The 27147-nt window shown below is 44.0% G+C and overlaps 1 protein-coding gene across 1 annotated transcript; it reads left to right on the plus strand.

The window, feature by feature from the left end:
• The first annotated feature begins 1487 nt into the window (after positions 1-1487).
• Positions 1488-21728, plus strand: LOC308594366 (placenta-specific gene 8 protein-like). Its single transcript, XM_081207495.1, has 6 exons — positions 1488-1680; positions 6517-6586; positions 14093-14142; positions 16430-16554; positions 19056-19164; positions 21494-21728. The coding sequence occupies exons 2-5, from the start codon at positions 6528-6530 to the stop codon at positions 19158-19160; spliced, it is 339 nt and encodes a 112-aa protein (XP_081063621.1). The 5' UTR covers positions 1488-1680; positions 6517-6527; the 3' UTR covers positions 19161-19164; positions 21494-21728.
• The last annotated feature ends 5419 nt before the right edge of the window (positions 21729-27147 follow it).

A 27147-nucleotide genomic window follows, 5' to 3' on the forward strand; every position in this document is an offset into this window, starting at 1 on the left:
ATGTATGACATATTAGTGTATTTTGGTCTTTGTGGAAGCCACCCAGAGTGGCTGGGGAAACCCAGCCAGATGGGCGGGGTACAAATAATAAATTATTATTATTATTATTTGCAGAATGTATCCATTTTAGGAGAAATTTGCTCTGAAATTCAGATGAATTTACATGAGGACTTTAAAATAAATAAATCATAGACTGATGTGGAAATATGGAGAACTGAACGAAAAATGAGAAACTCAGAGAACCCATATTTGAGAAAGCGAGTTAAAAGACAGTGCCCATTGTCAGAGAACTGTTCCCTACGACAGCTTTTAAGTACTTGCGTTCATTTCCTTCCAACTCATATTCTTATTTCTAACACAACCTGACTCAGACTGCCTGGATCACACAGTTCCCATGCAGCTGTGCACTCATACCATAAACACAAAAGTAAAGAGAGGGAGGGAGAGAAAGCAAATAAATCAGGAATAAAGTAATGTTGAGTCTCCAAGCAATTCTGCACGGCTGCCCACCTGTCCTGCCTGGGCTGGTCCAGGAATTCGTGTTTTACTTCCTTATAGAATAAATAAAGTCAAGGACGCATTTCACATCCTGGATATGATATATCGCCTGTAGCTCTCGTAGCAAAAAAGTCAGCTGTAGTCACTGAGCACATGAAACCAGTAATTTGTTTTTCTATTTATTTGTTAACAGTGTTGATACGCTTCTCTTTAACAAAGCTATCTGCATCACTCAAAATAGCAATTAAAACATATAAGAATGCTATAAGAATGAGAAAAACAATATAATAGGGCTTTGGGGGGGGCATGAATTCACCTCTTTGGCGTGTTCTGGCACCTCTGTGGTGTTATGGCACGGCGCTCAGGGCTGCACTACAGCTTTGGCTGGGTGTCCCCCCTAAAAAAAGGTCAAAAGAGCACCTCTTTTTCTAGAAAAAAAGTTCTGAATATAATACTGTACAACATAAAAGTTCTGGGGAAATAAAAAGCTTTTTCACTGCCACCAAAGGAATCACAAAGAAGGTGCAGGGGAGAATTTTTCTCTTCACACCACACCAGGAAAACTTCTCCTGTTGGATTTCTGCCTATCACAAAGCCGGGAACACTTGTACAAAACAAGGGGAGGAATTAGGCAAACTTCATTTTATTATCATTATTCAGTCTTGTGTGTTCTGTTGGGAAATAAAACGTTTTGCAGAGCAATCGTAAACACCTTGCTCAGAGTTTCGGTGTTCAGTGGAATTTACTGCCAAGTTAGTATGCATAGAATTGCAGTCTAACGTGACCAGGGTGGAACTCTAGTTTAAAATAAAATCTCAAAGAACCAGGACTTTCTGAATGAGATCTTCTCCACACAATACACACCTACTTCCTGTTTATACAAAAGACATAAATCTAATTAGTGCTTTAAAAAAACTTTTGAATAACGTTTCGATTGTATGTACAATCTTGCCATTCCTTTATTACCCAAAGACCTATTTTATGTTCTTGCAAAACTGCTTACTGGCTAAGTCCAGAAGGAGCAGTTATCAGCTTGGATGATTCTGACCACCACTTCCTTGTAGGGAAACAGCCAGTGACGATCTTGGAAAGCTGAAAGGTTGCCTGCCACAGTGGAGTAACTCTGCAGTTAGTACATTTGACTTCAGCGAAGAGGGTTCCCTGTCTCCTTCTAAGCACCAGGTAGGTGGCATAGGGCAACATTATCTCTCATTGAATGCTACAAGGTTATTTTGTCCAATTGTTTAGAAGTTCTTAAGAGTTGACTTGGAAATGTTCTTGTCTCCAGGGAAGGCAAGATAAAAGTAATGGAGAAAAATAAAATTACTGGAAGACAAACATAAAATTTTGGAAAGCAAAAGCAGAGCTTCTAATCATTTCTGTGTATACAGGCTAATTTTATTAACAGAAAGTCCCAAATTGGCTGTCCCATGTGTGCTTCCAGATGGGTGTTTATTATGGAATGGGTGTCTGTCATCATCAAAATGCCAGCCTGTGTCTCCCCTGCATATAACCAGAACTTACCATTTTCAGGGGAAACCCAATGTTGTCCTTGTTTTTTAAAAAATCCAACTTGGTGCCAACTTCAGCAATATCTCAACAACTCGTTTATGGTTTTAAACTCCCATCTCAAAGCACCCCAATTTTTTTACAAGATAAGCAAATTTGAATTATACCTTTGCCTGGTTTTCGTAATATATTCAAGTTGCAGAAGTGGGGCGTTTGGTAAATTTGGAAGGGGTTGTGAGAGACCTCAGAATTATGGAAAGGAGAGCTGACAAAGTGGGCAATGGCATAGATAAGACTGGCTTGCCAATCCCATAGGGCTGAAGTCCCACCTGTCCCTCACATTTTAGTGGGACTTCATTGTGACTGACATCTGACAGAATATGTCTGCAGGGAGTAAACCAAATTTACTAGAATAATAGCTAGAACAGAGATAGACTTGTAACCATTCAAACAGCAAACCTACTAAGGTGCCATGTGCAAGACAAAGCCTCCATGTTTACAGTATCTCCAGGTAAATTTGGTTTTATACTTATAAGCCAGTTTGTGGTGTTGTTGTTTTGTTGTATTATTATTATCACTGTCACCACATTTGATACTTTGTGTATATACTTTGCAGGGAGGGATGGTATAATATTTATTGAGGCGGAGGTACCCCTGTGTACATGAGGGGGTTAGTTGAGATGTCCTTTCTGTCGAGCAAGCATGATGATTTGACTTCAAAATGGTATCCGAGTCATAATACATTAGGGTTGCCATATGTCCTGAGCGGGGAGGCAATTTCCCAAAGATCTCAATTTCTCTGAGGTCGATTGCCTAAAAAAAGCTCACCAACTTGTAGAAATATGGCAGCCTTATAATACATGATCTCGTTTTCAATGCTGTTTGCTTCAGCAAAGGTTTTGGGCTGTTTGGTTCCAATATATGCATGCCCGGTAGTTTCTGCTGAAATCCTGTAACTTTGTTTACAACAAATATTTTGTTGTGAGGGGGGGGGATGTTGTCCTGCTTATATTGTGTTGAATAAAGCTAGGTGGGGTAGCACAGTCAGTAGAGCATGAGACTCTTCATCTCAGAGTTGTGCGTTCGAACCCCACTTTGGGCAAAAGATTCTTGCATCGCAGGGGGTTGGGCTAGATGACAACAGTGGTCCCTTCCAACTCTACAGTTCTATGATTTTATAATTCTCAGTTCAAGATGGCCCCTTCAGATGGCAATAATGCAATAACACTGAGAAAGCAACAGACTTTTTTGCAGGCTTTCCCCCCTTCTTCTTAAACTTTTCTCCATGGTTGTAAGAAAGGGAGACGCTGCTGTTTTTAAATGTTGACATTATTCTGCATAGATCACTGTTTTCCAAGACTCGCTAGGCTGCTGTGAGGCTGGTTGAATGAAATAGAAATCAGTCATCCTTCGACCTTTCGATAATAATAATAATTTATTATTTATACCCCGCCCATCTGGCTGAGTTTCCCCAGCCACTCTGGGTGGCTTCCAACAGAATATTAAAATGCAATAATCTATTAAACATTAAAAGCTTCCCTAAACAGGGCTGCCTTCAGATGTCTTCTAAAAGTCTGATAGTTGTTTTTCTCTTTGACATCTGGTGGGAGGGCGTTCCACAGGGCGGGTGCCACTACCGAGAAGGCCCTCTGCCTGGTTCCCTGTAACCTCACTTCTCGCAGGGAGGGAACCACCAGAAGGCCCTCGGCGCTGGACCTCAGTGTTCGGGCAGAATGATGGGGGTGGAGACGCTCCTTCAAGTATACTGGACGGAGGCCGTCCAGTTTCCTTGTGGGAATATTTGGGCAAGGGGAAACCGTTTCCACCTCTGTATGACCAGTTCCACCTGCCAAAATTTCCCTTTGGGGCACAGCTATGAAAGATACAGGAGTCCTGCTTTCTGCTGAAGCGTGCTTATTTCATCTTGTTTCTTCATTGCCATTTTCCTTTCTATGGTTCTGCACATTTTCAGTTTACTCCCCCACCCTCACCCCCGCCTTCAGGCTGAAAGCAGGCCATTATTTCCCTTCTTTTGAAATCTCCTTCGCCCAGCCTCTTCTCTGGGAGTGATTATTGCCTCATTCATTTTGCCTACCTCTTTCTTTCATTCAAAACCTTGGAAGAGAGTTCAGTCTGTCCTCCATAGCCGCATTGCCTCTGCAACCGTTTATTTTCCTGATTTCTTTTCTCACCTGTGGTTTCTCCTTATCCTTCTCAAATCTCAATCTTTTATTTGTTCCCCCTCCTCTTTGAACCGTCGGTCCTTTTGATCACGTTATCCTAAGAATGTGTGAGGATTTTGTCTGTCCTGCATTAAGACCTGATTCACCAGACCAGGGGGTGCCTTTGGGGGCCCGGGGGGGAGGCAAAGCCCCCCAAATGTTAATGGAAAGGGCCAGAGCCCCTCCTCCCCCATGTGACATCACACATGTATGCTGGGCCACACGTGCGCCAGACTACCGTATTTTTCGCTCTATAGGACGCACCAGGCCATAAGACACACCTAGTTTTTGGAGGAGGAAAACAAGAAAAAAAATATTCTGAATCCCAGAAGCCAGAACAGCAAGAGGGATCGCTGCGCAGCGAAAGCAGCAATCCCTCTTGCTGTTCTGGCTTCTGTGATAGCTGTGCAGCCTGCATTCGCTCCATAAGACGCACACACATTTCCCCTTACTTTTTAGGAGGGAAAAAGTGAGTCTTATAGAGCAAAAAATACGGTAATTCTTAACATTCCCTAGTTGTTGTTTCAGCTGACACATCCTTAAGGACTGTTTCATACATCTGTCTGTTGCATAAATTCTCAGCCCTTGATTTTTTTACTCCCATTCACACTATTGTTAATTAATTAACTAACTAACTAACTACCATACTTTTCCGTGTATAAGACTAGATTTCCCCCCTGTAAAATAAGGTTAGAAATCATGGGAGGGGGCTCTTATAAACAGGGCAATCCTCCCCCCATTTTCTTAAATTGGAGCCCCCAAAAGTAGGGGGCATCTTATACATGGGGGTGTCTTATACACGGGAAAATATGGTAACTAGTTTTGTATACTGCCCTCAGGGCCCTATTAAGCATATCTGGCGCTGTGTTGCAAAGATCCCTCAAGTGCCTCTCTCCCTGTTTCCCAGAGTTGTTGACCTTTTTTAAGGGGGGGGGGCAAAGTTGTTGACGTTTTTGAGGGAGCTGACACCTGCTTACACATTATCTCTGCTTGGGAAAAGAAAACAGGAAACATAAACAAACTTTTTTTAATTGCTCATTTCTTAACAATGCACCTATATACACATTTCTATAGTCTCAGATGCATGTGTGCCAGCCAAAATCTGACAAGTCACTCGGGATCTTAAATTGTCCAAGCAAAATGGCATAGCTTAACCTGGCACCAAAATGAGAAAAAAAACTTGCTGAACTTTGATATAGCTCAGTGTTACGTACTGAGCTGAATCCTAGAACAATAGGATCCAGAATGCAGCAGCCTGATTGGTCCGCAGGAGCCACCCAATCCAGCTCCAGGTGGAAGTGAATCAGCGAACTGAATGGCCTGCAGGAGCAGCCAATCAAGCTCCTGGATGAAGTGAATCAGCAACCTGATTGGCCTGCAGGAGCAGCCAATCAGGCTCCTGGATGAAGTGATTCAGCAACCTGATTGGCCTGCAGGAGCAGCCAATAAAGAATGGGGGAAAATTATAATTTATTTAGGAGACCATTGTAAGCAGATGGAAACATTAGCAGGATTCTAATAACACTTGTAATGTAGCAAATATTATGAACAATGTGGAGAGATACAAAATATGGATTATGAAATAATACGCAGTCGAAAAGATTGACAATAGGACCCATGGAGGGGAGGGCGGGAAGTCTTGAGATTCAGATAAATCTCTAAATATGGATATGTGATTTGTATTATTATAACTCTACACTTGTAAAATCAAATAAAATTATTATTATTATTATTATTGTTGTTGTTGTTGTTGTTGTTGTTGTTGTTGTTGTTATTATTGTTATTATTATTATTATTATTATTAAAAATTCAGGATGATGGTTGTTTGCATTTGTTGTTGTTGTTTAGTTGTTTAGTCGTGTCCGACTCTTCGTGACCCCATGGACCAGATCACGCCAGGCACTCCTGTCTTCCACTGCCTCCCACTGTTTGGTCAAACTCATGCTGGTAGCTTCGAGAACACTGTCCCACCATCTTGTCCTCTGTCGTCCCCTTCTCCTTGTGCCCTCCATCTTTCCCAACATCAGGGTCTTTTCCAGGGAGTCTTCTCTTCTCATGAGGTGGCCAAAGTCTTGGAGCCTCAGCTTCAGGATCTGTCCTTCAGGGCTGATTTCCTTCAGAAGGGATAGGTCTGATCTTCTTGCAGTCCATGGGACTCTCAAGAGTCTCCTCCAGCACCAGAATTCAAAAGCATCAATTCTTTGGCGATCAGCCTTCTTTATGGTCCAGCTCTCACTTCCATGTTTGCATTTAACAATTGGTTTTTTGGTTCTCTTTCTTTTCTCAGCCGTCGTTGCAATGAACACTCAGGCGGTGATCATGAACCAGCCTCAGGTTGTGCTTGCCCAGCACCAAAGCCCTTGTTAACGGAAAAATCTGAGGGCTCTCTTGGACAAAAGTAAAGACACCAACCAGGATAACTTGGAGCAAAACAGCAGCCTGTAGGCTTGGCCTTTATTGATCTGATGCATCAGGGTGTTCCCCTCACTTGCAGGAGAGAGGAAAGACCCAGAACAATGGGCTGCAAGACCTTATAAAAACTTTTGAAATTCCCCTCCTCTAGGTCAAGCCCACCCCCAGAAACATCATGCATACATTACAGAAAGGAGGGGTTGACATCATGCATACATTACAGAAGGGGTTGACATCATGCATACATTACAGAAAGGAGGGGTTGAGGGAGGAGTTGTGGTGGTAACCTGAGTGTCCTGTCACCTGGCTGGTTCCTCCTTTCCCCCTCCCCATGAGTACTTTCCAGGTGACAATGGGGAGTTTGCAGTTTCCTGCCCCCAGAGGGAAGATCTGATCATTGTCCTTTGTTTCAATCTGTTCTGAATCCACTACCATATGCAAGTTCTTTGTCAGTTTGATTGTCTTCTGTCTGGGATTATCAAGGCTGACATAGCAACTGGGCAGGGCTCCTGTGGATGTGCTGGTATGCTGAAGAGATTATGGCTGACCAGAAACCAAGCCACCCTCCTTTGATATTAAAATAAAAATGGAACAGTGCAAATCCGATGTATGGTTGATTTTCTATGAATTCATAAGAGAAATGTGGCGTATGTAGTGTGTGAGTGTGAGTGTGTGATAGTTTGTACAAACAGAATGATTGGGGTGGGGGGGTTCCTGCTACAGTTCCCCCCTTCGGAGATAAGATTGCAAAGGTGGCTACTTTGCAATCCTTTTCTCCGCACAATTTAAGGTGGTAAATAATAACCTGGTATTCTCCGTCCCAGATGTGTGTGTCCATGTGAACCTGAAAGGGACTTGGATATCATGCTACTTTAAGGATATTTGCATGGAAATATAATGGTGTAACAGTGCACTGCTCAGTTACTTGTGGTATTCTAGCACCCTGGAAGAAATATTTTCTCAATAGTGATCTATGCTTTACATTTAGGCAGGAAGGTCCACTAATGACTGAAAAGTGCAGTTTGCTTCCCCCCCGCCATTTGTGTGTTCTCAGGTGTCAAGGTAGCTCTTCTGTGGTCTCACATCGGCATGGTGTCGCAGTAGTGGCAATCCCTGGTGAATCCACTTAGGGCTTTCATATTCATCATGTAGCCTGGCACCCACCACAGCTGGCACAGGTTTCGGACACGTCCTGAGAGAAATGTCTTCGCCTTGGCCAAAATCCATGGGATTTCTTATTATTATTACAGGCTCTGGTCTCGCAGATCACTTGCACTTTAAGGACCAAAAAGCTAATTGCAGCCTGGATACACTTGCCCAATTCAAACTGAGTCCAATTTGAATTTATGTGCCCATGGTTCTCAACCTTTCAAACCAGTCTGTAAAGGAAAACCGTTCTTAAAAGGGCACTTTGTCCAAATAAGTCAATTTAACTCTATAAGGGATCATTCCTGCTAAACCAAAGCATGTGCACCTTCATGTATCTTATAAGCTTCTCCTTGGTAAAGCAAGTTTTTGCACATTTTAAAATGGATAGGGAAAGTTGGCAGAGTGCCAGGTGGGACAATGAAATGTGGTTATCTAAACATTGGACTACACAATAGTGTGAGCTATCAGAAAGTATAAAATGCATGAGAATTGGTGTGCAAGCAATAAGACATTAAACATAAAAATTACACACAAAAATACCCCCCTTGTGGAAGTAACACACTGTCAGACACATTTCAACATTCCTACATAATAACACTTAATACAAAACAAACTAATTAAATATCAGTTGCATATCTTGACACAATTGTGATCTTTTACGCATGTATCTTTTGAATCCTGGAGCACAGAGGCTTGAGGTTCAAGTGAAAAGATGTCCTTGCAAGTCAACTCCACCCCCCTTCGTCAGGCCCACTCCCCTGGCAGTCTATATCCTTTGAAAGAGATAGCTGTGGGCACTTGAAAACTCTGGTGTCTTGTGATGACGGAAGAACTGAGTTGAGGGGTTGTTGCTGCTTTCATCATTGCACATCTGTATAGGTGATATCCTGTAAGGGGCAGGGTTTTGGGGCTTAAAGACAGTTAGAAAAGGGAGGGGGCAAAAGGCAAAAAGGATGTCCTTCGGTTTCTGTTGGAAGCTGCAAATAATAAAAATCTTAGCGAATTAAGCGTTTCATTCATTCCAATATTATTATTACATTTTCCTATAACTACTGTTATTATCTGCCAAGTTCGTTTGCTTTCCTTCACTTGGAGAGAAAGAGAACTGGAACTGTAAAAAATACAAAGGTTAAAAAATACAAAAGAAAGCAAAAAATTAGATTACCAGTCAGATGAAAACAAACTTGACACAAAGACAACAGATTTAGAAAAGAATTATTATTAAATATATTATCAAAACCACGCAGATTACTACTAGACTGAAAAAAATGGGATAACCATGGGGAAAAAACTTTAAATTCACCATGTGCTATTTGATAAAAGAACTTCATGAAACTGACTTTCAACATGTGATGAACATGTCCCCAAAGTAAAACACACACACACAAAATGACCTATGAGGAACCAAATAAATAAATGCTAAAACACACAATTAATAAGTAACCTGAAGTAATCTGTTTTGGCATTCTAACATCCCAAATGAAAATAAAATAGTGTTTCTTGATGTGACAACATCAACTGTAATGTTAATACTGGGAAATGAGTTAATACCAAGAAAAATGAATGGCAATTTAAGGTTGTGTAAGTACCTTGCACTAGCCAAAATGACAGAATTAATAAGAGATGTTCAGGCCAAAGGTAAACAAGTACCATTCCACAAACAATGTTTGGTTGTGCTTCGATTAACTTCATAGACATCATGGAGAAACAGATTAAATAAATGAAAACAGATTATTTGTAACTTAAAAAAAAAGTGTCAAAGCCACAAAGAGATGGAAGTCACTAATATAGCAGGTATTCAGACTTGTTTCACAGAACAGAAAGAAAGTTGCTGTGGGAGGAAAAAGGGACAAACACTTTGTTATTGGGGTTCACATATCCTGTTAAAAGGGAAAATTATTTCATGTGAGAAGCCTGTCAGGAAATGCTAAAATTCCCATTGAGGGGGGAATGCTTTGATATTTACCTGTGAAAAGAATTTGGCATGTTAAGATTTGGAACTTGGAAAGCTCTTGACTTTTGATGGGCTAGTTGTTGTTTTGTTTTGTTTTGTCTTAAGTAGCCCCTGGAGCAAAGACAGATTAAGGGTGATTTCCCTCATCTGTTCTTTTTTTTTTTTTTTTTTTTTTTTTTTTTTTTTGGAAGAAACCTCCTCTCCCCCCTTACAGTTCCCCCCTTCCTCTCTCTCTCTTCTTTAGCTGATCTAGCCTCTGTGCATGTGCAGAGTTCATGTCTCAGCAAACCTTTTATACTATTGAAAATGTTGCATCCTTTGGCTAAATTACCATTTGAATAAGGGAAGGGAAGGGTAAGGAGTAGATTTTGAAAACAGGGTTTGATTTTAAACAAAAAAGAGAAACTCAGCAATTTAAGTATTCACCAAAGCTAGCAATTTCAGCCCAAGCAAACTGAGACTGCTTCCTTTATGTACAGGAAAGGGCTAATATCCCTCTGGCCATTCGCGGAACAATCAACCGCTCTCTTATTTATGAGTAAAAATGGCCAGAGTTAGAATTCATAGGATTTTTTTTTTTATTTTTTAACATTCTCAGCCATTTCAGCCTTACCATTTGCAGACAAAAAATATTATTATTATTAATAATATTATTATTTCCTGCCCTTTATTTACAGGAATGGTCAAGGCACATTCTACTTGACTATATGAATTTTTATGTGCTTAAACTTTTAGTAGACTTTTAAGTTTTATTTTTTAAATAGTAGACAAAATGATAAACACTGTAATCACTCAAATGCTTGATATTACCAGTTGGGCTTCACCTCTCACCTTTTAAAACTAAAGAGCAAAGCTAGGCTGAATTTCAACTCCATTACCACACCAGAATTTAAGAATTACCCTCCAATGCTTGCAGACACATGGTCTTCCACACAGCCACAAATTGGGAGAGTTGAAAGGGACCCTGGGGTCATCTAGTCCAACCCTCCAAAATATAGGGTTCACAGCAAGATTTCGCAGCAAGATTTGTACTACCAAAGAGGCATACACCATTTAAGTACAGATTTCCAGCTGGGAAAGGAAACATCTATGCTCATATCATGTACTAAGGAAGAGGAAAATAAAAGTACATAACTTTACACAGAACCCTTTTTGCAGATCTTGAGATAGTTTGAGTGAGTTTGAAATGATATTTAAGGAAGAAGTGAACAGTTTTCGTAAGATAGGGAGAGGATCTCTTATAAAGCACTGTTAAAGCAGCCCTAGATTTGATTTTTTTTAAAGGGAATACACAAGTGTTGCCCCCTCCCCTCTTTGCAGTTTCCTTTAAAGGAAGCTTGCTCGGGAGTAAATTTACCTAGCACAGAAGTAAGAAGGGAGAAACCAACTGAAAGAGGCAGAGTGAAACAAGGGGGAGGGGGGCATTTTCTAACAAAAGAGGCCATGAAGTCTTATAGAGACTGATATCAGGAGCCTTACAATAACTCTTCTGTCCAACCAAATCAAAGTTGAAACTGGACTCAAATATTTTTTCTTAGAATGAACACCATACTTTTATAGGCATACGCTTAATGAAATACATACACTGCATTTTAGCTTGAGAGAGCAGTTGTGCTCAACTAGGCTTTTGCAGCAGAAACATTTGGTTAACTTCTCCTTCCAAAATAGACTGGAGCAAACTCAAAGTTACAATAAAACATCATTTACCATTAGACTTAAAATCACCCTCCTCACTTAAAACTAGAAGAAAGAGGTGGGGTGATCCCCCTTTCAGAACACAAGTAGCACGTGTACAGGATTTCACCACTTGGGAGGGAAACTCTCTTTTAGAGCCTCTCTCAAATAACAAAGATTAGTACACTCCATTCTCCATTTTGTTTTGTTTAAGATCAATAAGGCGCAACATGGCTTCCTTAGATTTACAATTTTGAAGCAAGCTTGCAATTTAAAACTATGTGCATTTAAGAACAGTTTGTGGATGCCAAGGCCAATGTAAATACAAACCCTTGAAATATTTATTTTAAGAGAAACTAAGATCTCTAATGCTGGGCTGTTATTATATCTACTGCCTTCTGAGCACCATTAAGTTTACAGTTTCATGTTCTAGCTCTAGGCTACAGTTTAACAACACAAACTTGACCATTTTTTTCCCTTTATTTTATTTCTTTTTTTCTCTCTAATTGGAGATGACAAGCTGGAGGGGCATATTAGAATCCTCTCTGGGGCAAAAAGGCTTCATGGAAGCTTTGTTGCCAGGAGGAGTCCAATCAGAGTGTTGAGAAGAGTGGGCCCCCATTACTCTGTGATTTAGAGGGGTAATTCGCAAGCGGTGTGCACTAAAGTTTAAAGATGGACGGACAAAGAGAAGAAAACAAGAAACACAACACAAAGAGAGGAAGTGGGTAGAGAAAATAGTATTCTTTCAGTAATTTTTTTTTTTAAGGTACCTCTGTTTATCTCTATTTTAACGTGGCCTTTCCTACCACTGAACCATGATCAAATCATCCTCAATAAACCTCATTCATCAGCCTCAAAACCTCCGGGTCTCTCTCTTCACCCGATACACAAGCACGGATCCTGGAATTTTTTTTTTTTTTTTTACTGCAGTACTGCCTACACAACTGGTCCTAGTGTGGGGCCCCACCTCGTGAACCGCCCCTTCTTCCCTCCACGACAGCCTCCTGCCTAGCCTTTGAGACTAAGTTTGGAACTCCCTACTGGACGCCTGCGCTGTGCAGTGCCAGATTGGGGGTCCGAGAAAACAAAGTTTTGAAAGGGGAGCAAACGACCTTGCGTTCTCACATACCCAGGTCATCCCTAACAAAGGTCGCCAGGCAGGAGGGGCAGCTTCATTTGCAGAGTTAGGGTAGGTGGAGAGTAAGAGAATACTTGAAAGACTCCCCTGGACGACTCCGAGAGAGGGATGTCAGAGAAACAGTAAAAGAGCCACGCTTTCCCGGACTCAATTCCAAGACGGAAAACGGGGGAGAAAAGAGATAGAGAGATTAAGATGTTCCTGGACGACCCCGGGGGGGAACATCGGAAAACAGCAAAAGGTACCACAATTTCCCCGGCCACACACCGTGTAAGAAATTGAGGGGAGAGAAAGAGAAAGGTTTTGGCGTACCCAGACGACTCCGAGAGGTATGCGCCACACAGTAAAGTTCCGCGATCTCCCTGGCCACTTTCCGAAGGGGAGAATCGGGTTAGAAAAGGGTAAAGTTAGAGCGCACCCGGCCGACTCCGAGGGGCTACGCCAGAAATGAAAGAAGGAAAGTCTGGCTGTCGTGGGGTCGTTACTTTTCCACCCCCCTCCCAATGCATTTACTTCAAACCATACTCACGTTCGAAGATGTCCCCCGCAAATCCCAGGATCCTTTTCTTTTTAGCCGGCTTGACCTCGCCTTTGCTCCCCTGGTTGAGCTTTTGGTGACGATTGATTACCGCCCGCAAAGAGGAGGCAGGGAGAGGAAGAAGGATCCCTGGGCTAAGGTTGCCCAGTGGCGCCCGATCCCTTCTATCTCCCCTCTCACCTTTACAGGAGAACCAAGTGTCCCTGAGTCGCGGTCGCCAACTGTTAACGGAAAAATCTGAGGGCTCTCTTGGACAAAAGTAAAGACACCAACCAGGATAACTTGGAGCAAAACAGCAGCCTGTAGGCTTGGCCTTTATTGATCTGATGCATCAGGGTGTTCCCCTCACTTGCAGGAGAGAGGAAAGACCCAGAACAATGGGCTGCAAGACCTTATAAAAACTTTTGAAATTCCCCTCCTCTAGGTCAAGCCCACCCCCAGAAACATCATGCATACATTACAGAAAGGAGGGGTTGACATCATGCATACATTACAGAAGGGGTTGACATCATGCATACATTACAGAAAGGAGGGGTTGAGGGAGGAGTTGTGGTGGTAACCTGAGTGTCCTGTCACCTGGCTGGTTCCTCCTTTCCCCCTCCCCATGAGTACTTTCCAGGTGACAATGGGGAGTTTGCAGTTTCCTGCCCCCAGAGGGAAGATCTGATCATTGTCCTTTGTTTCAATCTGTTCTGAATCCACTACCATATGCAAGTTCTTTGTCAGTTTGATTGTCTTCTGTCTGGGATTATCAAGGCTGACATAGCAACTGGGCAGGGCTCCTGTGGATGTGCTGGTATGCTGAAGAGATTATGGCTGACCAGAAACCAAGCCACCCTCCTTTGATATTAAAATAAAAATGGAACAGTGCAAATCCGATGTATGGTTGATTTTCTATGAATTCATAAGAGAAATGTGGCGTATGTAGTGTGTGAGTGTGAGTGTGTGATAGTTTGTACAAACAGAATGATTGGGGTGGGGGGGTTCCTGCTACACCCTCAATGGCAGACGGACTTAATGGACTGTTGCGGTGACTGCGGAGTGTGTAAGTGGGGGGGGGGGAAGGAGGTCAAAGATGTGGCTGTGGCAATGATGCCTCATTGAGCGTGATGAGTTTTGTGCCGGACAGACAGAATGCCTTTCCAGGCCACAAGCTTCTTACGATGAGAACAGCAACTCTTTCCTGCCATTTCCGGTTGTTTACCAAGGGAAAGGCTCGCCGGGTCGGGCATGGCAGAATAAATATGCACTCCACACAGATGTTGTGCTATTCTTATTGTTCTTTGTACTTTGATTGCTATCAACTAACTCCAGCCATCTGTAGTTCTCCTCCAATGAAGACACTGCATTGCTGTTGCAAGAAGGGCTTTTACACTCTCCAGAAGCTTGGCTCTGCCCTCACTGGGCCTGGAAGGATCCTTTAAAAAAGTCCTATATGCTCAGAGACTTTGTGCCTGTTCATTGGGGGATATAGGAAGCCCGGAGCACTTGTTCTTTAGATGTCCCTTTTATGAAGAGGCACATAGTGAGACCATTGATCCCTTGCTGGTGAGGCTCGCTGACCTCCTGGAAAAGCAAAAAATTGACCTTTTCCTGTCAGGCAAAGATCATAAGACGGCCCAGATGGTCGCCAGATTCTGTAGGCGCAGACCATCCCCTAACCCAAACTAGTTTGTTAAGAAAACCCCCAAACTTGGTTCCATGGATGACTCTGGGTCATCTCTCTGCGGTAGCTTATCTTAAAGTTTTAATTGTCTATATTCTTATCGCATTTATAATTTTAAATTTATTGTTGCACATTGTTTTAAATGTTTGTTTTCCTTCTGGGATTGTACCCCCAAGTGTGTTTTATAAGCTGGTCTCCGACCATAATAAATTATCTCTGCGTTGCTGCAGTTTTGCAGACGGGCTTCACGTCAGATGGGCAAATGAGGACCAGACCTACCAAATCTACACTGGAATGGGGGATCTCAGGCCCAGGGGTCAAATGCAGCCTCTCTATCTGCCCCTTGGGACTCTCCCCAGGGTACACACCCTCCCCAGATCACACCCCTTGCTGGCCTTGCTCCACACCCTCGTAGAGTGCCCTTATCTGACTAAAATATGTCCCCAACTCTGATTCCCTGGACGGAGGATAGAGAGTTGTGTGGAGAACATAACCTACTATACATAGTTAAAATTTACATCCAGTGCTCCACCCACTTTTACCCCTGGCCCCGCCCACCGCTTGCACGTGACCCACAGAAAGTTTCCCCGGTGGGAATGCAGCCCTGAAAAAGACAGGAACTCCATCAAAGAAAAGGAAAGAAGTACCTATCCTCGGCTTGATTGTTTCTGCCCTTCTCTCAAATTCTCCATGCTAATCTGTCACAGACAATAATAATACTTGAAACCCTTGCTATCGCTTAGACCCCATCTGCACTAGATATTGAAAGCAGGATCATGCCACTTCAAACAGCCATGGCTTCCCGCAGAGAATCCTGGGGACTGTAGTTTGTTCAGGGTTGCTGAGAGTTGTTAGGGGTCCCCTGTTCCCCTCGGAGAGCGACAGTTCCAGTACCGGATTTACATACTGTATAAGCTACACAAGCTATAGCTTAGGGCCCCACTCTCTTGGGGGCTCCCAAAAAATTGAAGGGAAAAAACTGGATGTACATTTCCAAAGTAGAAGATAAAAAACAAATAAAATAAAACCTACATACAGCAACGGTGTATTGTGTAGGCTCCTATGATGTAAGTAATGGGCCCCGCCTGCTAGCCTGCTCCCTAAAATATCACTGGTTTGCTCATTTCTATATATAGGGTGCCTACATTCTGCATGGACTGGTTGCATGGCAACATGTGCAAATGGCTTTAGATATCTATTAGGTCCATAAATTACCATATAGCATATATTCAACACAAAAAACAGTGGCAATTTGTTGTCGACAAAGGACAGCTGGCCATATAAAGGGCCCCATTACCTTCAATTGCTGAGGGCCTCATCAAACCTGGACAGTTCCCATAATTCCCTGAGAAGAAAGATGGATTGTTCTACGATAGCTGTCAACTTTTTCCTTTTCTTGCGAGGAATCCTATTCGGAATAAGGGAATTTCCCTTAAAAAAGGGAAGCGTTGACAGCTATGTGTTATAGCACTCCGAGAACTGTAGTTCTGTAAGGCAATATAGACAAATGTTCACAAGGGGCAGGCCTTCTAAGAACTTTTGCTAGAGCCTGTGATGCTTCGTAAGGCTTATCCATTACTCTAGTTGTGGCTAACCTTCGCCTTGCTTCCACTCTCCCGAGTGAGCTCCTAGAGAGGCATTTCATGTCTGTTCTGTCTCTATCCAGGCCTCTGTGGGCTGTTTTGCCCCCTCATTTTGGGATGCCAGATAGCTTCGGCTATGGATGAATGTTGCCTCTGTGGCTCAAGCATGGCAATGAGGTCCGTCTACCGGACAAAATATGGGATCCCGGTAAGTGTGTGAACTTGAATCCTGTGTACATGTACGGAAGAGGAACTCTCAGCTGCTCGCTTTTCTATTTCTGTTTGCGAAATTTAAAAGTTCACCTGCTCTTAACATTAAAAGAGGATCCAAGAGTTCTCATTGGGACATATAAACACCTGTGGTAAAGTGGTGAAGCACAGCAGCTCATCATGAGATGAAATATGAATGAGTTGGCCGAGGGTGGTGTAATTTAAATCTTTTGCGTGTTGGACTTAGGTTAGGAGGCATGGATTTACAGTGGTGCCTCGCAAGACAAAAAGAATCCGTTCTGTGATTCTCTTCGTCTAGCGGTTTTTTCGTCTTGCGAAGCAAGCCCATTGAAGGATTAGCGGATTAGTGCTATTAGCGGCTTTTAGCGGCTTATCTGCTGATTGGATCAGCTGATAAGCGGTTTAGCGGCTTAGAAAAAAAGGGGGGGAGGAAAAAAAACCAGCAGGAACTCGCAAGACATTGTCGTCTTGCGAAGCAAGCCCATAGGAAATTCGTTTTGCGAAGCACCTCCAAAACCTCTTTCGTCTAGCGAGTTTTCCGTCTTGCGAGGCATTCGTCTTGCGGGGCACCACTGTACACACCTATCAGCCAATCACCCATTCCTACCACCCTTCTGAGTAATACCCCTCCCCACCCTCTCACTATATATAAGGGTCTATATATATGTCTACTGCGTCAGATCAACACGGCTACCTACCTGATAATATATTTAAGTTGAAGAATGACAGTGGGAGAGTGTGTTAGATGACTGCCAGTTTTTTATACTGGATGGTGGATCACAACCTTATGGAAGTTGAAAGTGCTTGGATTAGACCAGTCACCCCCAAACCCGGCCCTCCAGCTGTTTTGGGACTACAACTCCCATCATCCCTAGCTAACAGGACCAGTGGTCAGGGATGATGGGAACTGTAGTCCCAAAACAGCTGGAGGGCCGAGTTTGGGGGTGCCTGGATTAGATCATTGGGCCATCTGGCTCAGTGTCGTCTACAGTGGCTCTCCTGGGTTTCAGGTAGGGAATCTTCCTCAGTCCTACCTGGAGATGGTGAGGATTGAATCTTCTGCATGCAAAGCAGGTGTTTTACTTCACTGACCTGAGGTCCTTTCACCCTGAAAAGGTGGCAGCAGTGATTCTGCTCTGCTCTGAGCCAGTCTGACATAAAATGCACCCGAGGAAGGATGCCCTGACATAACGTCCTTCCAGATTCTTTATTTTGTGGGAAAGAGGGTTCCTTGGGACCAGCACAACCTGGAAGGAGATGATGCCATGAGGCCATGACCTTCCTCAGATGCATCATGGGGCAATGAAGGAGGACTGGTGCCAACACATTTTCATGGTGGAAAAATCCGTTCTTTAAAAAAGTGAGTGGGGGGCACTTAAAAAGTGAAGAAAGAGGGGTGTGTTGTTTTTGCAGTAATGAGTTACAGTGGTGCCTCGCAAGACAAAAAGAATCCGTTCCGTGAGTCTCTTCGTCTTGTGGTTTTTTTGTCTTGCGAAGCAAGCCCATTAGCGGCTTAGCGGATCAGCTGATAAGCGGCTTAGCGGCTTAGGATCAGCTGATAGCGGCTTGGGGAAAAGGGGGGGGGAGGGAAAAAACCCGGCAGGAACTCGCAATACATTTTCGTCTTGCGAAGCAAGCCCATAGAAAATTCGTTTTGTGAAGCACCTCCAAAACGGAAAACCCTTTCGTCTAGCGGGTTTTCCGTCTTGTGAGGCATTCGTGCAAATGTATGTACAGTGATACCTCGGGTTACAGACGCTTCAGGTTACATACGCTTCAGGTTACAGACTCCGCTAACCCAGAAATATTACCTCGGGTTAAGAACTTTACCTCAGGATGAGAATGGAAATCGTGCAGCGGTGGCGCAGTGGCAGCAGGAGGCCCCATTAGCTAAAGTGGTGCTTCAGGTTAAGAACAGACCTCCAGAACGAATTAAGTTCCTAACCCGAGGTACCACTGTACAGTGGAACCTTGGTTCTCGAACGGCTTAGTGGATGAGGAAATTAGCTCCCAAACATCGAAAACCTGGAAGTAAGTGTTCCGGCTTTCAAACATTTTTCGGAAGCCGAATGTCTGTCTCGGCTTCCGCTTGAGTGCAGGAAGCTTCTGCAGCCAATCGGAAGCTGCGCCTTGGTTTTCAAATAGTTTCAGGAGTTGAACTGACTTCTGGAATGGATTAAGTTCGAGAACCAAGGTTTAGGGAAGTTTTTAATGACTGATGTTTTAATGTATTTTTAATCTTTTGTTTGGAAGCTGCCCAGAGTGGTTGGGGAAACCTAGCCAGTTGGGGGGGGTATTATTAATAATAATAATAATAATAATAATAATAATAATAATAATATTCCACTGCATTGGTTGCACCCTCCCCTGTTAATGTGTGGTTAACCCTAAGTCCCCTTGTGAGTTTTCTTCTGCTGTGTGTATCGTTTCTCTTCCCACAACAATAATGGCACCTGAAAATGCTCTTCTACTCAACAGGGATCTCTCCTGGGGGACTTCTGTGCTATGTGGTTCTGCCCTCATTGTGCCCTTTGCCAGCTCAAGAGGGACATCAACAAAAGAAAAGACATGGGGATCTTCTAAGAAGGTTGGTGTCATTTACAGTGTTAAATCATTTGTTGTTGTTTAGTCGTTTAGTCGTGTCCAACGCTTCGTGACCCCATGGACCAGAACACGCCAGGCACTCCTGTCTTCCACTGCCTCCTGCAGTTTGGTCAAACTCATGCTGGTAGCTTCAAGAACACTGTCCAACCATCTCGTCCTCTGTCATCCCCTTCTCCTTGTGCCCTCCATCTTTCCCAACATAAGGGTCTTTTCCAGGGAGTCTTCTCTTCTCATGAGGTGGCCAAAGTATTGGAGCCTCAGCTTCAGGATCTGTCCTTCCAGTGAGCACTCAGGGCTGATTTCCTTCAGAATGGAGAGGTTTGATCTTCTTGCAGTCCATGGGACTCTCAAGAGTCTCCTCCAGCACCATAATTCAAAAGCATCAATTCTTCGGTGATCAGCCTTCTTTATGGTCCAGCTCTCACTTCCATAGAATTGTAGAGTTGGAAGGGACCCTGAGGACCTCCTTTTTTCTGTATATAATTTTTTATTAGTTTTTTAACATCTCATTTTCAAATAATTAAACATACTTTTACACCTTATACAATTATTTTTGGACTTCCATCAATCACATCTGAAAAATTTCCAATCTAATCACTTAGCATACATTTCTTACTTTCTTTATTACCTTTAAATCTCATAACTAATCTCTCTTCTTTCTCTATTTTGCAATATTTCATAGATTTCTCTTTACAAAACTTCTTGTAGTCCTGCTAGCGCAATTTGTTGATTACTGTTGCTCTTCAAATAGTTCATATATTTCTTCCAATCTTCTGTAAATCTCCGGTCCCGCTGGTTTCGAATCCTTCCAGTCATTTTGTCTAATTCTGCGTAGTCCATTAATTTTGTCTGCCATTCTTCTTTCGTCGGGATTTCTTCTTGCTTCCATTCCTGGGCTAAGATCCTGAGGACCTCCTCATCCTCCCCCCCAATGAAGGTGTCCCTTACGGGGATCAAACCTGCAACCTTGGTGTTGTCAGCACCATGCTGTAACTAACTGATCTGCTTATAAATGTTAACTATACAGGAGGAATGGGGGACATTTTTGAGTGCAGGGGTCATTTCCCCTCTGGGCAACACTCACATGCCGGAGGTGTGCTGGCCCAGAAGCAAAATATCAAAACAGGCTTGGTCAGAGGCAAAAGTGGCTAGAGTGGCGAATGCGAATCTTACCTTTGCCCAGTAGTCTAATTTCAACACACCTCTCTCTATCCTCTGTCCAGGCAAGGAAGGTTCATTATTAATCTTCAAAGACAAAGTCCAGCCACGCAAAAACAGTCAAGATGGGAGAGGGGCAGAGATGCTGGGATTGTGGCCTGGGGCGTAGGAATGGACAGGAGAAGGGGCATGGCCTGGGGTGAGTCCCAAGTGTCAGGCAGAGAGGCCTAGACTTGAGGTTCCACAGCCCTGCCATCAAGTACGCCATTGAGAAGGAACACTGGTGTGCACAGGTTACTTGCAATATGCAAATCACTTACAAAAAAGCTTGCTCTCCACCCATGACCCATCTCCCAGCTGCATGGCGAATGTAAATGGTGTTGATTTTGATGCAATTTCCTTGAATGGTTAGTAGGTAAAAAGGTAAAGGACCCTTGGACGGTGAAGTCCAGTCAAAGGCAACTATGGGGTTGCAGCACTCATTTGCTTTCAGGAGCCGGCGTTTGTCCACAGACAGCTTTCTGGGTCATGTGGCCAGCATGACTAAACCGCTTCTGGTGCAACGGAACACCGTGACAGAAACCAGAGTGCATGGAAATGCCGTTTACCTTCCCAGTGCAGTGGTACCTATTTATCTACCTGCATTGGTATGCTTTCAAACTGCTAGGTTGGCAGAAGCTGAGACAGAGCAATGGGAGCTAACCACCATTGAGCGGATTTGAACTGCCAACCTTCTGATCGGCAAGCCCAAGAGGCTCATTGGTTTAGACCACAGCGCCACCTGTGGCATTACCAGTGCCATTACATAGACCAGCCTTGTACCTTTCCCCAAGCAAACCACTTTAAAAAGCAGCTGCAGGATTGGGACCACAAGAAGGGCAGAGGCTTTTTAAAACCCTTTAACACTACTTCATGGTCCCAATGAAAACTATTACCCAAAGCTGCTGCTGCTGCTGCTGCTTCTTCTACTACTACTACTAGTGTGTATCATTTGGCCTTAACATTTGCTTGTTTATATTTATATAGTGTTTTTTTCTGCCGCAGGGTCCTCAGAGTGGTTTGCCACAAAACAAAACAGTTGCCCATGAAATGTGTGGGAATGTTTTCTCTCAACTCTGCTCTGAGTGACTGGTGTTTTCTCCCTTCTCTTTCAGATTTGCACACATTCAGCAAGAGAGGGTCCGGAAGTCCTTTCTGCTCATTGCCATCACCCTTCATAATCAAGTCAAACATTGCTTGGCCCATATTCTAATCTCAGAAAGGTGATGCCTTGGACCTAAGATTATGGGAAAGCGTATAGCTTTTTAGAATACATAAATATTTAGGTAATTTTGTTACTGGAAATTTGTTTAAGAATTAATAAAAAGGAGCCTTGTGCTGTGTATGTCACCCACAATGTTTCTTGGAATGAAGATGTAGGGTATGGATGTGTAGTAAATGAAAATCTGCCCTTATTTCCTTATGGGAGACACAAGAGCCCTTATAGAGTCCTTTGCAGGTTGTCCATTGGTCGGAGAAAATAACAGAGGCCAACCAGAGAATATTGAGAAGCAAAGCAGCTAGTAAGCCTGAACTTTATTGAACTGTTGCAACAGGGTGCTCTCCTCACACGCAGGAGAAGGAGAAGGACCCAGAACCAAGGTGTGCCCGCCCTTATATAGACATTTTAAATTGCCCACCCTGGAGTCCAAGACCACCCCCAGAAACATCATACATACATCACAGAAGAGGTGTAGCTCAAGACCACCCCCCAGACACAGCATACCTACATCACAGAAAGGGGTGGTCTACAACAGAAATCTGAGTGTGTTGTTTACCAGAAATCTCAGTGCGTTGTTTACCTCCAGTCTGGCAGGTTACCTGTTAATGCTTACTTGATTGGATATTCTGGGGAGCCTGGCCAGTCTTTTGTAATGATAAATACTTAGTTCCTGAGCCAGGTCACAGGCTCACCCTATTCATACACAGACATGCCCTTAAGACAGGATTTGTGAAGGAAAAGACAATGGGGAGGTCATTCCATTTTCCTTTGACTTTGCAGAGAAAACATTTGGTCAGTTTGGGAGCCAAAATGGCTTCATGGCTGTTTTCCTGTGCTCCTTCAGACACGTGGTTTATATTGTTATGTACGTGTTTGCTTGGTACATTTATGAACATTTAGTATATATACAAGACCTTAATTTTTTTATATTTCAGATGGATCTATACATAGGAAAGACTCTCAATAACACTGCAAAAGTAAAGGCAATAAAATCCCTGCACCCAACCCATGAGAATCACTGGGATTTTATCTCCCTTTTGATTATTTTAAACACTTTTCTTGTTAACTGAGAGATTAATGAAAAAATGGAGTTCGCGAAAATACAGGGCTACTCTGCTACTACATAGGAAGAATAGCCAGAACAAGGACAAAATCATTTATATTGCTTTTATTTTCTTTCAGCCTAATTGCATGGTCTAACAAGAACGTAGGTAGCTGCCTTTCTCCAGTTACTTGACAAAATATCTTTTGGGTGTGGCACAAGGTGTCTGCTTTTCAGTTACAAGGCTTTTCAGTTACAAGGAAGTGTGTGTGCTTTAGGCTGTGAATGCTTTTAAATGCCCTGAGAACTTTGGTTTACACTTTAATGCACATTGGTGATATCTGAACTCATTTCAACCTGACTTCAGGCCTGGTTTAGGGACCAAAATTGCTTTGGACACTCTTATTAGGTAATGAGTGGACATAGCAGATGACACAGAGGTTTCTCCAAGTAGTTCTTTATAAGTAAGCTGGAAATGAAAGCAATGACAAACCCAGACAGCATCTTAAAAAGCAGATACATCACCTTGCCAACAAAGGTCTGTATAGTTAAAGCTATGGTTTTCCCAGGAGTGATGTATGGAAGTGAGAGCTGGACCATAAAGAAGGCTGATCGTAGAAGAATCGATGCTTTTGAATTATGGTGCTGGAGGAGACTCTGGAGAGTCCCATGGACTGCAAGAAGATCAGACCTATCCATCCTTAAGGAAATCAGCCCTGAGTGCTCACTGGAAGGACAGATCATGAAGCTGAGGCTCCAATACTTTGGCCACCTCATGAGAAGAGAAGACTCCCTGGAAAAGACCCTGATGTTGGGAAAGATGGAGGGCACAAGGAGAAGGGGACGACAGAAGACGAGGTGGTTGGACAGTCGCTACCAGCATGAGTTTGACCAAACTGTGGGAGGCAGTGGAAGACAGGAGTGCCTGGCGTGCTCTGGTCCAAGGGGTCATGAAGAGTCGGACATGACTAAACGACTAAACAACAACAACAACAACAACAAAGCTGGAACTGAACTGAACAGCAAACAGCTCAGCTGGCCTGCTTTTATAGGCGTCCGGCTGTCAACACTGTAACAACAACAGCCCAGGGTTTCCAACCTAAATTAACTTACGTAGACCTGAGTGAAAACTATACAGTGGTACCTTGGGTTACAGATGCTTCAGGTTACAGACGCTTCAGGTTACAGACTCCACTAACCCAGAAATAGTACCTCGAGTTAAGAACTTTGCTTCAGGATGAGAACAGAAATCGTGTGGCGGCAGCGGGAGGCCCCCTTAGCTAAAGTGGTACCTCAGGTTAAGAACAGTTTCAGGTTAAGAACGGACCTCCAGAACGAATTAAGTTCTTAACCCGAGGTACCACAGTATACACCCCCCCGGTGGCCAGGGTGAGAACTTCAATGCATAACAACTCTGACCCATGACTTTTGTTGGGAGAGTCATGGCGGAAGTGAAGCCCTGTTGGTTCTCTTTGACCTCTCAGCGGCTTTCAGTATCATGGGTCACATTAGGCCCCCGAACCACCTTTAGGATTTGGGAGACGAGGTACCATTTCATAGTGCTTCCACTCCTGTCTCCAAGGGCATTCTGGAGAGTAGCATTGGGCGACCACCAGAGTTCTCCTGTGGGCTCCTGGCTAGTTAAACAAGAACATAAGAAGAGCATGTTGGACCAGACCAGTGGCCCCTCTAGTCCAGCATCTCATTCTCACAGTGGCCAACCAGATGCATGTGGGAAGTTTGCAAGCTGGACATGAACACAACAGCACTCTCCATACTTGTGATTCCCAGCAACGGGTGTTCAGGGACGCAATGCCTCTGATGGTGGGTGTAGAACACAGCCAAGAGTGGCTAGTAGCCAGGAATAGCCTTGTCCTCCATGAACTTTCTAATTTTATTTTGAAGCCATCCAAGATGGTGGCCATCAATTAAAGGTAAATGGTAAAGGACCAGTCAAAGGTGACTATGGGGTTGTGGTGCTCATCTCGCTTTCAGGCCGAGGGAGCTGGCGTTTGTCCACAGACAGCTTTCTGGGTCATGTGGCCAGCAGGACTAAACAGCTTCTAGCACAAAGGAACACCGTGATGGAAACCAGAGCGCATGGAAATGCCATTTACTTTCCTGCCACAGCGCTACCTATTTATCTACTTGCGCTGGCGTGCTTTTGAACTGCTAGGTTGGCAGGAGCTGGGACAGAGCAGCGGGAGCTCACCTCGTTGCAAGGATTCGAACCGCCGACCTTCTGATCGGCAAGCCCAAGAGGCTCAGTGGTTTAGACCACAGTGCCACCCACATCCCTGGCCATCAATATCTCCCCACCAGGTGCACTGGTTGCCCCCACAATTGAGCAGGCGGGTACTGCACAATGTGTGCACATTGCCATAGAATATTGAGGGGGCCCTGCCTCCTCCTTGAAAATTGGGGGGGGACCCCTGTGCCTCACTATTCATGGAGGATAAAGCTGTCAGTCAGCCATGCGCTCACCAGCTGCAATGAACCACTCGGCCCTGCAAGATCCCCTCCTAATTTTCTCTGATTTTTAATATGTGCCAGTTTCCTTCTATCATGGAGGGTAGTTGCTAACCTGCCTTTCCTGTTTGCCGTGATCAGGGAAAGATACACAGACAAGCCCTTTCTATTCCTTCGCAGATAAGCCCTTTCTATTCCTATGCAGAACACAGAAAAAGGGGGCAGGGAGCAAATAAAGTGAACAGAAGCCAAGCAATGTTTGCAGGTACACAAGGAAAGGAAGAGCAAATGGCCCGTGAACAAGCACATTGCTTCCTTGTAGGACAGTCTTCCCCAACCTGGTGCCCTCCAGATGTTTTGCAGTGCATCTCCCATCAACCCCAGCCGCTGAGTTTCCACAGGGCTCTTGTGCCGCAGGGCATGCGGAAATTCAGCAGATGAAACTTTCCTCATCGACGGGAAAAGCTGGCCCAGGAACACTAGAGACTTGTGGTCCTTACAGACTGGCGACTTTATTCTGGGTGCATTCTGCAACCCTTGACACAACAATAGTGAATTAGGGGTGCCTTTATTTGACTTTGGTTTCTTCTGCAGTGCTGCCCCGGTGCTATCACATACAGTGGTACCTCGGCTTCAGGTTACAGTGGTGCCTCAGCTTCAGGTTACAGACTCCGCTAACCCAGAAATAGTACCTCGGGTTAAGAACTTTGCTTCAGGATGAGAACAGAAATTGTGTGGAGGCAGCAGGAGGCCCCATTAGCTAAAGTGGTACCTCAGGTTAAGAACAGCTTCAGGTTAAGAACAGACCTCCAGAACAAATTAAGTTCTTAACCCGAGGTACCACTGTACTACGGAGCAGCTACAGAGCAGCAAATAATACAGTCATACCTTGGGTTACAGACACTTCAGGTTGCATTTTTTTGGGTTACGGAACACCGAAACCCGTAAGTATCAGAATCGGTTACCACCGGGTTTCGGCAGTCGCGCATGCGCAGAAGCGCCAAATCGTAACCCGTGTGTGCACAGACGTGCAGACGTGGGTTGCGAACGCTGCGGGTTGCGAACTGCATCCTGCACGGATCACGTTCGCAACGCGAGCATCCACTGTAATGATAATTTTATTATTTGTATCCTGCCCATCTATCTTGGTTGCCCTGCCACTCTGGGTGGCTTCCAACATATACAAAAACATAATAAAACATAATAAAACATTAAACATTAAAAACTTCCCTATACAGGGCTGCCTTCAGATGTCTTCTCAAGGTTATATAGTTACTTATCTCCATGACGTCTGATGGAAGCGTGTTTCACAGGGCAGGTGTGACGGTTTTGTAGCAGGAAACCCCCCCCCCCAATCATTCAGTTTGTACAATCTTCACACACACTCACACTCACACACTACATACACTACGCTTCTGTTATAAATTCATAGAAAATCAACCATACATCGGATTTGCACTGTTCCACTTTTATTTTACTCCACGAAGGAAGGACTACAAAATGGGGAAGGTTTGATACAGGGCAGCCATAATCCCTTCACCATCCCAGCACATCCACAGGAGCCCTGCCCAGTTGCTATGCCAACCCTGATGGTCTCAGACAGAAGACCATCAACAACACAACGGACTGCATACACGAGTGGATTCAACACGGACTATAACAAAAGAACAGTGATTAGATTCCCCCTCAGGGGGCAGGAAACTGCGACTACCTTTTGTCTTCTGAAAATGACTCATGGGGAGGGGGAGAAGGGAACCAGCCAGGTGACAGGACACTCAGGTTACCACCACCACCCCTCCCTCAACCCCTCCTTTCTGTGATGTATGTATGATGTTTCTGGGGGTGGTCTTGATCTACAGGGTGGGAATTTCAAAAGTTTTTATAAGGCCTTGCACACCATTTTTCTGTGTCTTTCCTCTCTCCTGCAAGTGGGGGGAACACCCTGTTGCAACAGTTCAATAAAGGCCAAGCCTACAGGCTGCTGATTTGCTCCAATTTACTCTGGTTGGTGTCTTTTTGTCCAAGGGAGCCCTCGG

This window comes from Podarcis bocagei (genome assembly GCF_964188305.1).
Source record: "Podarcis bocagei genome assembly, chromosome: 9".
Classification (NCBI taxonomy): Eukaryota; Metazoa; Chordata; class Lepidosauria; order Squamata; family Lacertidae; genus Podarcis; species Podarcis bocagei.

Bases quoted from the DNA above. Each gene is read 5' to 3' on its own strand.
- LOC308594366 (XM_081207495.1), top strand. From the start codon at position 6,528: ATGAACACTCAGGCGGTGATCATGAACCAGCCTCAGGTTGTGCTTGCC. The intron at 6,587-14,092 runs CCCTTGTTAACG...GTTCCTGCTACA, and splicing joins GTGCTTGCCCAGCACCAAAG to CCCTCAATGGCAGACGGACT. The intron at 14,143-16,429 runs GTAAGTGGGGGG...GTCTCTATCCAG, and splicing joins TTGCGGTGACTGCGGAGTGT to GCCTCTGTGGGCTGTTTTGC.